At 36.4% G+C, this 16,828-nt stretch overlaps 1 protein-coding gene across 1 annotated transcript in view; it reads right to left on the reverse strand.

Moving 5' to 3' along the window:
• Positions 1-16,828, reverse strand: part of DSG1 (desmoglein 1) — a 40,314-nt gene that overhangs the window by 12,176 nt on the left and 11,310 nt on the right. The window contains exons 5-10 of the mRNA XM_068993612.1: positions 15,235-15,379; positions 12,292-12,458; positions 6,810-6,944; positions 6,038-6,223; positions 3,087-3,346; positions 177-316 (exon numbers count right to left, since the gene is read on the reverse strand). Of these exons, the coding sequence (XP_068849713.1) occupies positions 177-316; positions 3,087-3,346; positions 6,038-6,223; positions 6,810-6,944; positions 12,292-12,458; positions 15,235-15,379 (1,033 nt within the window). The remainder of the gene's footprint in view (positions 1-176; positions 317-3,086; positions 3,347-6,037; positions 6,224-6,809; positions 6,945-12,291; positions 12,459-15,234; positions 15,380-16,828) is intronic.

Here is a 16,828-nt window from a genome sequence, read left to right on the forward strand (position 1 = left end):
CAGGATTTGATTCTATAATGCCCAGTATGATAATTTTTGTTGGAAAAAGGGTACTTCAAAATACAATAATTAAAATTTTAGTTTCTGAATGAATATGTATATACAAATTCCATATATATATAATATAACTATACATAAATTTCATGAGAAGGGAAAAAAATAAGTTGATTTTTTACCATCAATAGATAGAATTGTTCCTTCGTATTTTCCCCCAAGTATTTTGTATTGTTCCATAGTAACTTTATTTCTCAAAGTAATTGCGGCTGTCTTTGAGTCAATAGCGAGCAAGTCAGTTGGATTTCTTCCCATTACGTATCTGTTTTTGAAAGACAGTGGTACAAATTAATGTTAGTTATGTAGAGGAAGAGAGATTGATTTTGATTTTTTTTTTAAGGATTATTGCTTTATAGTGTTGTGTTGGTTTCTGCTGCCATCCAGCGTGAATCAGCCCTAGGTAAACATATGTTCCTTCCCTCTTAGACTTCCCTTCCACCCCCCCATCCCCTCCCACCTCTCTAGGTTTTCCCAGAGCTCCCTGTGTCACACAGCAACTTCCCACTAGCTATCTATTTTACATATGTTAATGTATATGTTTCAATGCTTCTCTCTCAATTTGTCCCACCCTCTCCTTCCCCTGCTATGACCACAAGTCTGTTCTCTATGTCTGTGTCTCTATTCCTGCCTGCAAATAGGCTCATCAGTACCATTTTTCTAGATTCCATAGATTTGCATTACTATACAATATTTATTTTTCCCTTTCTGGATTCACTCTGTGTAATAAGCTCTAGGTTCATCCACCTCACTAGAACTGACTCAATCATTCCTTTTTATAGCTGAGTAATATTCCATTGTATATGCGTACCACATTTTATCCATTCATCTGTCAATGGACATCTTCCATGCCCTAACTTATTGTAAATAGTGCTGCAGTGAACGTTAGGGTACATGTGTCTTTTTGAATTATGGTTTTTTTAGGGTATGTGCCCAGTAGTGGGATTGATGGGTCAAATGGTAGCTTTAGTCCTAGATTTTTTTTTAAAAAGAAATCTCCATACTGTTCTCCATCATGGCTGTATCAGTTTACATTCCCACCAACAGGAGGGAATGTAGGAGGGTTCCCTTCTCTCTATACCCTCTCTAGCATTTACTGTTTGTAGATTTTTTATGATGGCCATTCTAACTGGTGTGAGGTGATGGTTTTGATTTTAAAACATGTTTCCTGCCAGTAGATGTAACCCCTGGATATAATTTTCAATCATTAGAAACTTTGTCTGAGGACATTCAGAAATGGAGGGAGATTTAAATTTAAGAAAAAGAATTAAGCAACCACTTGTGATGGAATGTCTGTTACACCCATTTGGATGTCTGAATAATCCCTTGATACTTTCAGCCTCATTTTCATTTGATTTTGGTAGCATCAGAACTGTCCTGGACAACCCAGATACTGGGACTTCTGGACTGCTGCTAATTCTAAACTTTTCTCTTACCAAAGAAGTTATTTCTTCAGAGCTTGGCTTTCATCCCTTTCCTATTTCTAACGCCTCCCCATATACACAGTGAATTTACAAGATTTCTTGTGGATTCCAAACTCCATCCTTGTCTTGTATCTCTATCCTATTCTCTGTTCTCTTCCTCTCTTCATCTTTGACTTTGAAGTTTTCCTTCCATTTATATGTTTGTTAGACATACATTGATTAGAGAACTCTCTGTGTTGGGCATTGTGGTAACGTGGGGAATAGAACTTGGAAAGGAGTCAGAGGTAGGGGTGTGATCTTCCCTCAGTGAACTCACATCAGTGGAGTACAAGAGAGCTTATCAGCAATGGTGGTGCGAAGACCATAGATAGTGGAATCTGAAAACAATTCGTGTGGATGATCTTATTTATAAAGCAGAAATAGAGACAGATATAGAGAACAGATGTATGGATACCAAGGTGGAAGGAAGGGTGTGATGAATTAGGAGACTGGAACTGACATATATACTCTATTGATACCATGTATAAAATAGGTAACTAATAAGAAGCTACTGTATAGCTCAGGGAACTCTAGGCAGTACTCTGTGGTGACCTGTGGGGAGGAAACCAAAATGAAGGGATATATATACATGTTTAGCTGAATAACTTTGCTGTATAGTAAAAGCTAACACAACACTGGAAAGCAACATGCTCCAGCTCCTGCTCAATCACTCTTTCATATCCACCTCTTTACGACCCCATGGACTGTAGCCTACCAGGCTCCTCTGTCCATGGAATTCTCCACTGGGGCAAGAATATGGGTTGCCATGCCCTCCTCCAGGGGATCTTCCTGACCCAGGGATTGAACCCATGTCTCTTGCTTCTCCTGCATTGGCAACTGGATTCTTTACCACTGAGCCACCTGGGAAGCCTTAAGCAACTATATTCCAATAACATTAAAAAAAAAAAAAAAAACAAACAGTAATGGCACAGTGTGGTAAGAGCTATAATACTCATATGGGTGAGTTGACTACAGAGCAAAAATCTTTTAAAACTAATTTGTGAGATCTTTCCACCCCACCATTGTTCTTGACTACAGACACTTTTCAAAATACATGTGCACATATAATACAGTGATTTTTCAGGATCAAGTAGAAACATTTGGATATGTAGAGTTTAAAAAAAACTACAAAGCATGACCTTTTCCTTAATGTAACCAACTTTTTCATATCAAGGTTATTGTTGATCAATATTAAGTGCTGATTAAAGTAAGAAAGTAACTCATATGAGTTAGCTAAATCTAATTGATTTCAATGTGTGGATTTGCAATGGGAAAATCAATCAATCAAATCTTCCAAGGGGAATACCATGATGTGTGGAAATCAGCTAACTGATCAATAAAATATCTAAACACAGGAGTGTCAAACTTTCAAGATACAATTATTTTCACATTTTAAACCTTCACACTTTCCATCTTACATTTTTCACAGATTTTTATACTTTCTTAAACACTCTAAGTAACAGTTCACCAGTTTGTATGTTATATGATTGAATTTCAAAAATAGTGAAAACTATTTTAATTCAGATACAGTTCAATATGTGGTGAAAATTAGTTGGAAAAAATCAGTCTTACCTAACAGTTGTTGAAGGCCGACCAGTGTCAAGATCCAAAGCTACATAGTCTCCTATTTTATAGTTTTGTCCCATATTACTATTTATTACAAATGTCCTTGAACCTGGACGGAACACTGAGCCTTCAATTACATTTAACACGGTCACAGAGACTGCAGTTGCTGTGAGTTTATATTGAGACATAATTGATTGATGAAATTCAGCTTTATTTCTAACACCAAGACTAAGCTGCAGATTATTCATAGCTTCAAAATCTAGGGGCTAGAAAATACAGAGTGAAATGGTTTTACTAGAAGGAGAAGAAGCATTCTAGAGGAAAAAGAAATTCTTTGATTAGAGGCAAAAGAAATTCTTATATCTTTAATAAAATATAAATACATATAAGTACACAATCTATTCTTACTTTATGTTCAATTCAATACAAACACATGAAAATACAGTAAGAAAAAAATCCAGTAGTCAGATCCTTTGTTGAAAAAGTTAAAAATGTGTGAGTTCTAACTGTCCACCAAATTAAAAAATTTAAAATAATACAGATGGTCAAATCCATTGATTTTGTAGTGCAAAGAGAGCTTATGTTAGTTGCTATCATTTCACGTTTCTCAGAAAATAGCCCTATTTATTACAAACAATGGGCCAAATACATCTAGTCTCAATCATTTGACTGATTTTATCCATAAAGAACTATTTACAAGAAATTTTATTTTGTATATGTGATTTCTTTCAATAAATCAAATAATAGAATAGAATAAGTAAATAATGAAATCCATAGTTTATTCAATATATCCAGGAAAAAATTCATTTTACATTATAAAATTATCAAGTAGTCTTTTTCATTATGAAAGATGTTGTCAAAATCCACTACTCATATAATCCACAACTATGCAGTATGCATGTAAATACCAACTACATTTTTCTAAATTTTCACAAGAGTAGATTAGATGACCATCAATTCACACATTGAGCTCTCCAGTTAGCTAAAATTTTCAGTCTTTGCTCTAAAATTATCTCTATTTGCAACTCCAAGAATGGTTATAAAATTATGTATATATACACATCATATGCAATTGTTGTGGTGGACGGGGGAGCCTGGTAGGCTGCCGTCTATCGGGTCGCACAGAGTCGGACACGACTGAAGTGACTTAGCAGCAGCAGCAGCAGTCACTAAGTCATGTCCAAGTCTTGCGACCCCATGGAATGTAGCCCACCACGCTCCTCTGTCCATAGGATTTTCCAGGCAAAAATACTGGAGTAGATTGCCATTTCCTTCTCTAGGGGTATCTGCCCGACCTAGGGGTCGAACCTGGGTCTCCTGCACTGCAGACAAATTCTTTACTGACTGAGCTACCAGGGAAGCTCTATGCACTTACTACATGCATATAATCCTAACACAAAATTGATACATGATGTCACACACATCTGGGAAAAAAATCAACATTAATCCCATTTTACAGATAGAGATATTGAGGCCAGATAGATAATCAACTTTCTAAAGTAACATCATAGTTTGGAGTGTAATAGATTAGGACTCAGTTTTCCCAGCATGGAATTCTAGATAGGATTGTGGAAAAAAGAATGTGAACTTAATAGCTAGAAAAATTGAGGTTTGAATGTCAGTTATCCCACTTACTAGAGATGAGAACTGAGCAGGTTACAAACTCTCTCTGAACCTCAGTATGTGGGCATAGAACCTAATTTGCAGGGATACTGTAGAGAATAAATTAAGGCATGTGTTCAATGAGTAAGTGAATGGGAGCTCTAGGTATGGTGACATTTATGAAGACATATGAGACAAATGATCACACATTCCTACAGGGACACAATTCCTCAGGAGTTCATTTCCCAGGGCAGTTTTGAAGGAAGGAAATAGTTAAAAAAAGGATTGCACTTTACCATGAGGAATACGTGTTGCATGCATCAGATACAATCCATGCACAGCTATTGCAGATTTTAAAAAATTGACTGACAAGTCTAACAGCAGAGGGTGAAACTTTCACTGTTGACTCCCTAGGAGTCAGACATTTTTTCTCATTGAATCCCAGAGAAAATTCTACTGCAGTTAAATTGGTGGATAAATAATGTAGTGGAGACACAGAAGAACTCTGTTGACTGGGATGATCTGGACCAAATCTCTAGTGTATGTATGCCTGTAATAAGCCTGGGTCAGCAGCCAATGTGAGATGAGAATTTGATAATCCTACAATTACAGTGGGCTTCCCTTGTACCTCAGCTGGTAAAGAATCTGCCTGAAATGCAGGAGACCCCGGTTTGATTCCTGGGTTGGAAAGATCTGTTGGAGAAGGGATAGGCTGCCCACTCCAGTATTCTTGGGCTTCGCTGGTGGCTAGGCTGGTAAAGAATCCACTTACAATGTGGGAGATATGGGTTCCATCCCTGGGTTGGGAAGATCCCCTGGAGGAGGGCATGGCTACCAACTCCAGTATTCTGGCCCAGAGAATTCCATGGACTGTAGTCTAATTTTAATTTTGTAAAAAACTCTGGATAAACTAATAACTTTTAATTCATATGATGAATATTGTTAGTGAATAATAATTGATGTACAGTATTGACAAGGACACCTTTTTTTAGGCCATGTTGAATCTGCTTCATAATAAAATTCTTCAAACTGAAAGGATTAATCAATTATTGTTGCAAGCATAAAACAAGATTCATGTTTAAAAATGCTTTCCCTTTATATGATCCGTGAGGGAATATTGTATTGATAGGAAAGAGTTTCAAGTAAAAACTTCAGTGCCTATTTTTATAAAATGATATGAGGAGAAAAACTCTCTATAAAAGGCTCTATATCATATATAACCCTAAAACACAGTAATTTTTATTCTTTTGCCTATTCAAGTTTGTGAAGTGTCAACATCATTTTAAGATTACCACTTTGAAAAAAGCTAAGAAAACAAAATATTGGATAGGATATAATATAATAGAGTGCCATACCTTGATAACCTTTAAGGTTCCCACATTTGTTCTTTCATTCATTTCTATTTCAAACCAATTCCCCTCATTTCCAGAGATGAAGAAAATGACTGCCATCCAGTTAGCTGAGAACTCCTCATCCAAATCTATTACTCTAATCTGGAGCAAATTTGAATTCAGAGTATTTTCTTCAATGCTTATGGATTGCTGAAACAAGAAATAAAAATATTTTAGCACAAACTGTGTGAGAAAGAGAATTATACTAGTTTTATATAGAATGTTTATAATTATTCATGATATAGAAAGGGGGTCCATGTTTGTGGTCTGACTTTTCATTGTTCAAATAAGGGTTTTTTTCATATGTATTATATAAACAAACATGAGATGAAATATGTGTGTACCTTTGTGTTATGACTTAAAAATAACTAACATGTACATCTGTAAAGAGAATTGTTAGAACAAATTTTAGAAGGTAAGGAAACTAAAGTTATTAAATTCAAGGACTGGACTTTGCTGGTGGTTCAGTGGCTGAGACTCCATCTTCCAGTGCAGAGGGTAGGGGTTTGATCCCTGGCTGGGGAACTAAGATCCCACATGCTGCATGGTGCCACACACATACACACACACACACAGACCCCAAACTTTGGGACTTTCCTGGTGGTCCAGTGGCTAAGACTGAAAGCTTCTAATGCAGGGGGCCCAAGTTCAGGAATTAGATCCCACATGCTGCAACTAAGACCAGGTGCAGACTAATAAATAAATACTTTTAAAAAATTCAAGGACTATTACTTACTGTTGGCAGTTCTATGTATGGGATGTTATCATTGACATCGAGGATTTTAATGTTGCATTCACACTCTGCTGACATACCATCTGCCCCACCATCTCGGTCTGAGCCTCTTACAGCTAGAGAGTACTGGCCATATTGCTAAAAAGACACAACAAACAATATCACAGTTGATGTAGACAGTTCTTATTTTGTCTTGCACAAAGATCTTTTAAAATGTTGGCTCAACATTTGCATAAATCTATGTTGAAGATAGAGGTAACACAGAATGTTGAAAATTCACAAATCTCACATGAATCAATATGAAGTTGCCACTTCTATTCCTAACAATGCCTATCCAGCGTTATTTAAAAGAAGCAAAAATTTTAAAAGCCCTCATTCCTTATTATATGCTGAAAAATAATATAAAGGACGAAGCAGACCAAAATTGTCAAGAGGGGAGAGATTGTTTACCAGGAATTTATAGAATGAAAATTCTGTACCTAAATTATTAGCCCCTGAATGTGCAAGTAGAATAAAGAGATAGCAAATGTTTGCATTTCTGGGGAGTGGCAGGATGTGGCAGTACAGTTACTGATGATCTGTTTTCTCAATTCTATTCAATAGTACTTAAATTTTTAGAAGCTGGTAAAAGCCATGAAGCCTTTTCTAGATATAGGTATGTGTGCATCCTCACTCAAAGTTCATATACTTTTAGAGGATTCATAGTTAGAGATGTCTTGAGGGCTCTCCACAAATCCCAGGTTAAGAATATCTGCTCTGAAAAAAAGGGAGAGGCCTCAAATTAATAAGATTAGATATGAAAAAAAGAGAAGTAACAATGGACACCACAGAAATCATGAGAAACTACTACAAGCAACTGTACACCATAAAATGGACAACCTGGAATAATAAAGACAAGTTCTTAGAAAGGTACAATCTCCCAAGACTGAACCAGAAAGGAACAGAAAATATGAACAGACTAGTCACAAGTACTAAAATTGAAACTGTGATTTTAAAACTCCCAACAAATAAAAGTCTAGGACCAGATGGCTTTGCCAGTGAATTCTATCGAACGTTTAGAGAAGAGTTAACACCTATTCTTTTGAAACTATTCCAAAAAATTGCAGGGGAAGGAATATTCCCTAACTTATTCTATGAGGCCACCATCACCCTCTTACAAAAACCAGACAAAGATACCACAAAAAAGAAAATTATAGGCCCATATCACTGATGAAAATGGACATGAAAATCCTCAACAAAATACTAGCAATCCAAATCCAACAATGCATTAAGAGGATTATACCCCATGATCAAGAGGGATTTATCCCAGGCATACAAAGATTTTTCAGCACCTGCAAATCAATCAGTGTGATACATCACATCAACAAATGGAAGAATTAAAACATATGATTATCTTCATTATCATCATCAAAAGAAAAGCTTTTGATAAAATTCAATACCCATTTATGATAAAACTCTTCATAAAGAGCATAGAAGGAACATACCTCAACAGAATAAAGGCCAAATATGATAAACCTACAACTAAAATTCTACTCAGTGGTGAAAAGCTAGAAAATATTTCCTCTGAGATCAGGAACAAAGGAACAAGACAAGGATATCCACTCTTGCCACCTTTATTCAGCATAGTTTTGGAAGTCCTAGCCACAAAATCAGAGAAAATGAAATAAACTGAATCCAAATTGGGGAAGAAAGGGTAAAACTGTCACTATTTGCAGATGACATGATACTATATATAGAAAATCCCAAAGATGCGATCAGAAAGCTAGAGCTCATCAATGTATTTGGTAAAGTTGCAGGATACAAAATCAATACACAGAAATCTGCTGCTCTCACAATGAAATCTATACTCTCACAATGAAGGTCAGAGAGAGAAATTAAACAATTTTGTTTCTCGTCACATCAAAAAGAATAAAATACCTGGGGATAAACCTACCTAAGGAGACAAAAGACCTGTACTCTGAAAACTATAAGATGCTGATGAAAGAAATCAAAGATGACACAAACAGATGGAAGAATATACCATGTTCTTGAATTGGAAGAATAAATATTGTCAAAATGACTGGAGTACCCAAGGGAATCTACAAATTCAATGCAATTCCTACCAAATTACCAATGGTGTTTTTCACAAAACTAGAACAAAAAATCTTAAAAGTTGTATGGAGACACAAAAGATCCTGAAAAGCCAATGCTCTCTTGACAAAAATGAAGCTGAGAAAATTAGACTTCCTGACTTCAGACTATACTGCAAAGGTGCAGTCATCAAAACAGTATGTAACTGATACAAAAATAGAAGCATAGATCAATGGAACAAGATAGAAACCCAGAAGTAAATCCATACACCTATGATCAGTTAATTTACAACAAAAGAAGCAAGACTTTACAATGGAGGGAAGACAGTCTCTTCAATATTAAGAGGTATTCAGAGAATACCTCTGAGAAAACTGGACAGCTACATGTAAAAAATGAAACTAGGAGATTCTTTAACATCATATACAAAAATAACATCATACACAAAATAGATTAAAGATTTAAATGTAAGACTGGATATTATAAAACTTTTAGAAGGAAAGATAGGCAGAACAGTCTTTCATATAAATTTCAGCAATATTTTTCTCTGAGCCATCTCCTATAGTAATGGAAATAAAAACAAAAATAACAGGACAGCAATGGAGAAACAGACATAGAGAATACACTTATGGACACGGGGAGAGGGGAGGAGAGGGTGAGATGTATGAAAAGAGTAATGTGGAAGCTTACATTACCATATGTAAAATAGATAGCCAACGGGAATTTACTATATGGCTCAGGAAACCCAAACGGGCTCTGTTATCAGCCTAGAGGGGTGGGATAGGGAAGGAGATGGGAGGAAGGTTCAAAAGGGAGGGGATATATGTATACCTATGGCTGATTCATATTGAAGTTTGACAGAAAACAATAAAATTCTGTAAAGCAATTATCCTTCCATTAAAAAAAAAAAATAAACAAGTGAAACCTAAATAAATTCAAAAGCTTGTGCACAGCTAAGGAGACCATAAACAAAATGAAAGGATAACCTAGAGACTGGGAGAAAATGAGTTGAACACAAGGGATTAGTCTCCAAAATTTACAAACAGCCCATGTGGCTCTGTATATGAAAAAACAAACAACCCGATCAAAAAAATGGGCAGAAGATCTAAGTAGACATATATCAAGGAAGACATCAGATGGCCAAAAGTACCTGAAAAGATGCTAAGCATCACTAAAAATTAGATGCAAATCAAAACTACATGGAGATATTACCTCACACCAGAGGTAGTATCAGCAAATCAAAACTACATTGAGATACTACCTCACACCAGAGGTAATTTCAGCCAGAATGGCTGTCATCAAAAAATCTACACACAATAAATGCTGGAGAGGGTATAGAGAAAAGGGAACCCTACTACATTGTTGTTGGGAATGTAAATTGCTGCTGCCACTATGAAAAATAATATGGAAGTTCCTTAAGAAACTAAAAATAGAGCTGCTGTCTAATCAGCAATCCCACTCCTGGGCAATATCCAGAGAAAAGCATGGTTTGAAAGGATACATGCACCCCAATGTTCACTGAAGTGCTGTTTACAATGACTAAGACATGGAAGCAACCTAAATGTCCATTGACAAATGAATGGGTAAAGAAGATGTGGTAAATACGTACAATGGAATATTACTCAGCCATTAAAAAGAAAGAAATAATGCCTTTTCAGCAAGAGGGATGAAACTGGAGATGATCATACTAAGTGAAGTAAGTCAGACAGAGAAAGACAAATATCATATGATATTGCTTATATGTGGAATCTAAAAAAAAAAAATGATGCAAATGAACTTATTTACAAAGGGGAAACAGGCTCACAGACTTAGAGAACAAACTTGTGGTTACCAGAAGGAAGGCTGGTTGGGGAAGGATAGATTGTGGGTCTTGGATTGACTTGTACAAACTGCTATATTTAAAACAGATAAGCAACAAGGACCCATTTTGTAGCACAGGGAGTGAAAGTGAAAGTGAAGTCGCTCAGTCGTGTCCGACTCTCTGCGACCCCATGGACTGTAGCCTACCAGGCTCCTCTGTCCATGGAATTTTCCAGGCAAGAGTACTGGAGTGGATTGCCATTTCCTTCTCCAGCAGATCTTCCCGACCCAGGGATTGAACCCAGGTCTCCCGCAGTGTAGACAGACGCTTTACCGTCTGAGCCACCGGGGAAGTCAACTCTGCTCAATATCATGTAACAATTTAAATGGGAAAGAATTTGAAAAAGAATAGATATATGTATATGTATAGCTAAATCACTTTGCTGTACACCTAAAACAAATGCAACATTGTTAATTAATTATACTCCAATATAGACTAAAATTATAATAAAATAATATGTGCTCTAGTGGCTTGCCAGTGACTGCACAGTTCCTTTATTGTTTAGAGTTCTTCACCATTACAACTCTTTTCATGTTAAAGGTATCCCACTGGGCTCCTTAAGAAAGTTTGAGAGGGAAAAAACAACTAAATAGTCAATTTTTTCTGATGGTAATTTTCAAACAAATAATAAAGGACATAGTGATAACCTGGAAACTGATGGCATTTGGGTTATTATAGAGCACTAAAATAATCTGATTTATCCTAAATCCTGAATTGTTAGCAGGGAGATGGTCATTTAAAAATAGCTGTAGCACTTAAAATTTAATTTATCAAGTATAAAATAAAATTTCCTTATTTATAACCCTGAAATTATGCATATCAGTTATATTCTATCCATATTAAAAGACATAATGAAAAGTTGCTATTTTAAAATTAAATCAAGGGACCACATGGTATTATAGAAACCATGTGATGCTGATTCTCATTTGGTAACCATCAGTAATTATTTTTAAATTTGTAAGTGAATAGACTGGTCTGGATGTTACTGAATTCCTCTCCATCCTTCTGATTCTGTGAGTCATTTCCCAAAGTAATCAGTGGGCTGTCAGTATGTGAGACATAGGAAGAGAAAAGGGAAAAAAGAGTTCTCTTGTCAAATGAGCCTATGATAGGCTGGATTAAAGAAAGATCAGCAAACAAAACAAAAAAGAAAGATAAGCAAGTTTCTTAACCTGTAAAAATTCTTGGGGCTTCTACTGTGTTCACCTGCATTGTGACTCACCAAGATGGGGGACATTACAGCAATTGTTTCTTAAATTTATTTCATTGTAGAACATACTTGGAAAAAATAGAGCTTTTACATTGACCTTGTGTGTATTTTTATGTACTTTTAGAATGTAGTTTTCTCAAATTGAGACAAATTCAGTAAATTAAATGGGAAATAAGTATAAAATCTATTTGAGGAAGTATTTTCATCTCACAGATATTTCTTATGTCATTCCCATTATGTGAAAAGTTTTAAACTATTGTTTTCTTTTCCATTTCTTTTTCTTAGAACTCTTGCTTTTAGAATCAGTTCCATTGAGACTACAACCCACTGAAAAGAAAAAAAAATACCTCTCTGTCTAGAAAATTATTCATTGTTCGAATTTCTCCAGTGTATCTGTTGATAATAAACATCGGTGAATCTGAAGGTTCTTGTCTTATGATCTTGAAGGCTATTTTTGAGTTCAAATTATTTGGTTCATCTGCATCAGTGGCATTGAGTACCATCACCAGTGTATCTAGAAGTCAAGAAAATTGATTGCAAATGGACAATTTGCATTTTTGTTGTAATATAGTATACTGCTTTTCTAAAAAGTTAGTCCATGTAATGGGAACTCCACCATTTCCCCTTTCTATTTTTTCAACATATCAATATCTTAGCTCCTTTTCTATACCTTTGTCTTGATGAAAAGATCACATTTTACCAGGAACTTTAGACATTACTGATATTTAAAACACAAGGAAATATTTTCTTCTGCTTTTACATTTCTTATTCTAGTGTAATTATTTTTTAAAGGCTTCTATGGTGAAACAAAGTGATATAAGGACAGACTAACTCTCCCAGCTACAGCACTTTCTAGCTATGTGATCTTGGCTTCAGTTTCCGCATCTATAAATGGGGATGAAATTGGATTGTCCTCACTGAGTTCATGAAAGAATTAAATAGTTATAAGCAATAAAATTATGTGACGTTCCTATTGAATAATACACATTCAGTAAATATATTTTATTATTTTATTTTGCGTGGTCTCTAGTAAAGTGCTAGATATCTAGTGGTTTAAAGAGATGCATATGTAATTACATACTGCATCTGTTCTTCACCTTTTCCGGTAATCTTGTTGGTAGTTTTGATGAAGGATGCTGGAAATGTGAGGAGCTGCAAGCATTCATAAACTAGACTTTTCTATACTCAATTCTGCACAATTGGCCTTGTCTTTAGACATAAACTATCAGCTCCTGTCTCTCTCTCTCAATCTCTGTGTGAATTTATTTCAGCAGTTTTAAGTGTTTTCAGAGGCAATTATTTCATTAATTATGGTGCATTCATACAATAAAATCTCATGAAAATCTTAAATGATGAAACCTGTATTTCCTAATATGAAAATGTGTTCAAAATATATTTAAAAATTCACACTGTAGATTAGTATGTAAAATATGGTCATATTTGTTTCTTCTTTGGAAATATGTTTATATATATTTACATGATTATAGAAAATATGTACCTAAGTAACTAGTGATTCTATTTGCCTCTGAAGAATGGTACAAAGGAGAGCAAAGAATGCATTTTATTCCATTTTTACTCACATTTGTGAAATTTTTATAGTAAACCTTCTTATAGTAGTATTTTTAGAAGTTTAAAATATAGGTATAATATTTTAACAAATAAAAATTAAAATGTAAGAATTATTTGAATTTACAAGAAATTATACTGCTTAAAGGAGAAGGCAATGACACCCCACTCCAGTACTCTTGCCTGGAAAATCCCATGCACAGAGGAGCCTGGTAGGCTGCAGTCCATGGGGTCGCTGAGGATCGGACACAACTGAGCAACTTCACTTTCACTTTTTGCTTTCATGCATTAGAGAAGGAAATGGCAACCCACCACAGTGTTCTTGCCTGGAGAATCCTAGGGAAAGGGGAGCCTGGTGGGCTGCCGTCTATGGGGTAGCACAGAGTCGGACACGACTGAAGCGACTTAGCAGCGGCAGCAGCAGCATACTGCTTAAAAGTACTATGGTAAGTTGAAGTTTTGAATTTAAATGAGACAGCATCTCTGGTGTTTTTTGATATATTTAGGACAATCTTCAGTGGTAACCTAAAAAGTTAATACACTATCTGCACAAGTGATTGAATATTTGGCAGTTAAAATATTGCTTTTAACAGTAATCCACAAGGAAGTAATTGCACGTTTAGATTGTGAAAGCTCTTGAGAGTAAATACTGGATCTAGTTTCTAGATTTTCTGGTTCCCTTCCACTGGCATCTCTTGAGATGGTCACCTTTAAATCCACATGGAGGACCAAACAGGATTAGATTTAAAATACATTTCAAATACATAAAATGGGTGATTTGACTAAAAAGCAAACAAAACGTATATTTATTAATATGAAGGGAGAAATGCTTGTTTTGTATTTAGTGAAAGTTAGTCATGTCTGACTGTTTGCGACCCCGTGGACTATAAGCTCCTCCGTCCATGAAATTCTCCAGGCAAGAATACTCGAGTGGGGAGCCGTTCCCTTCTCCAGGGGATCTTCCCAACCCAGGGATCAAACCGAGGTCTCCCGCATTGTAGGCGTTTTGTTTTTCTTTGCTGTCAAAAAAAGCTCTTGAAGATTGTGAACACCAAATAGATTGTCTAGAGGTGATTTCTGTGAGTTAAAGTAGTTAAATTTTTTAAAAAAAGCAATATGAATAGAAGCGAATGAGATTCCCCTTTAAGTAGTCAGTGTGTGTGTGTGTGTTAGTCACTCAGTCGTATCTGACTCTTTGTGACCCCATGAACTGTAGCCTGCTAGGCTCCTCTGTCTATGGAATTTTCCAGTCAAGAATACTGGAGTGGGTAGCCATTCCCTTCTCCAGGGGATCTTCCCTACCCTGGGGCTGAACCCAGGTCTCCTGCATTGCAGGCAGATTCTTTTCCCTTTGAGCCACCACGGAAACCCTCAAAGTAGTCAGACTGGGAGGCTAAATTCTCTGCACAGTGCCTCTGTCATCACTGTGCAAAACACTCTGGGAATTTTTCCTTAGGAATCTACTACAGAGGTGGTGTGTGAGCAAATTCCTCCCATTTCTTTAGCGTTGCTTCTTGTGTATGACAGCTGGAGCTGCTTCCGTGGTTGAAGGGAAAGCCATCATGGAGCCTTCCTCATGCCCTCCTGTTCTACATGCTTCTCCAAACTTATCTTTCACATTTGTGATGTAGTATCTTGACAGAGTTTAGCCTCTAGATGCCTGACTGTTAAGAATGATCTGGAAACCCAATAGTCTTGTTTACTTAATAAAGTAGAATACTTACTTGCATTAGAATTTTCTTCTATTTCTCCTACAAAAGTAGACATAGAAAATACTGGAGGGTTGTCATTTATATCCAAAACCCTGACTCTAAGCTCAAGAGGTTTCTCTAAATCTTGGCCCAGTGAATTCAGAGCCCGACAATAGATCTAGGAGAGAAAAGAGGAATAATTACATGGTGCAACCCATAATTATTAAGTTCTCGCTTTCTCTGAGCATTATGCGTAGGTATTGTGGGAAACTAAAAGGACAGTGAGACATATGATTTCCTACTCGAAGATAGGCACAAGCAGGACTTACAAGGGGAGGCAAACACAAAGTCAAAATCCCATTCGAGAAAAGGTAACATGATAAGTTATATAAAGGAAGAACAAAATAGCTATGACTTCATAGGAGGATGTAATGATTGAGAGATCTTCAAAGAAAATTGCAACAGGTGAAGCAGACAGTTGACAGAGTGTTCCAAGAAAAAGGATTCATGTGAGGAAGGAAGTGAAGTGGCAAAAACTCATTGCTTGGAATTAGGAATAGGGGTTATGGGGTTTGAGAATATGACAAAGGAGAGTCACACAGGGGCTTCAAAATATAGCATTCATAGGATAAGTGGTAGCTATGTGGGTGTCTATATTATTATTATTTGTTTTTGTTGTTCGTTCGTTCAGTCGTGTCTGACTCTTTGTGGCCCCATGGACTGCAGCACACCAGCTTCACTTATTGGGTGTTACATAAGTGTTATGTGTACTATTTTGCCTATTTGATATACAGTAAGTCCCCTACATATGAACCTTCAAGTTGCAAACTTTCAAAGATGCAAATGTATTATAAATCTATTCCAGTACAGTACCATATAGCCAATTGTATTAGTTGGGTACCTAGGCTAACTTTGCAGGACTTACGAATGCGCTCCCAGAACAAAGCTCGTTGGTATATAGGGAACTTACTGTGCGTGTGTGCATGCTCAGTCACTTCAGTCGTGTCCAACTCTTTGTGACCCTATGGACTGTAGCCCACTGGGCTCCTCTGTCCATGGGATTGTCCAGGCAAGAATACTGGAGCTGCCATGCCCTCCGCCAGGGAATCTTCCTGACCCAGGGATCAAATCTGCCTCTCTTACCTCTCCTGCAGTGGCAGGTGGTTCTTTACCACTACTGCTATGTGGGAAGCCCAGGGAACTTACTGTGTTTCATACAAAAATGCATGTGTTTCAAGAGAAGCTAATAGGCTGGCATGTTGATTTAGACTTTTCAGGGAAACATTGTGGGAGACAAGGCGGGAATACCGATATGGAATAGAAGACTAAGGAATTAAAGTAGTTTGAGGCATACGGACAAGCAGTATGAGTGAAAACCTGTAGGCATAGATTACTATTTGAAGGCATTTTGGAAAATTATAGGGTTTGAATTGGAGAGGTTACAAAATCAAAGAAAGATATTAAAATTTCTCTATTTTTGTTTTTACGGTATTAACAAGTGTTGACCCTAGTGATAGATGGAAATTGATTAGCAGCCAATGGAGCAGTCAGAAGAGAGATGAAAAAACAAAGTAGATTGAGTAAGGTTCTTGGACAGGTAATTATGGGAAAATAGCTAGCTCTTGTG

The sequence above is a fragment of the Capricornis sumatraensis genome, chromosome 21 (assembly GCF_032405125.1).
Source record: "Capricornis sumatraensis isolate serow.1 chromosome 21, serow.2, whole genome shotgun sequence".
NCBI lineage: Eukaryota > Metazoa > Chordata > Mammalia > Artiodactyla > Bovidae > Capricornis > Capricornis sumatraensis.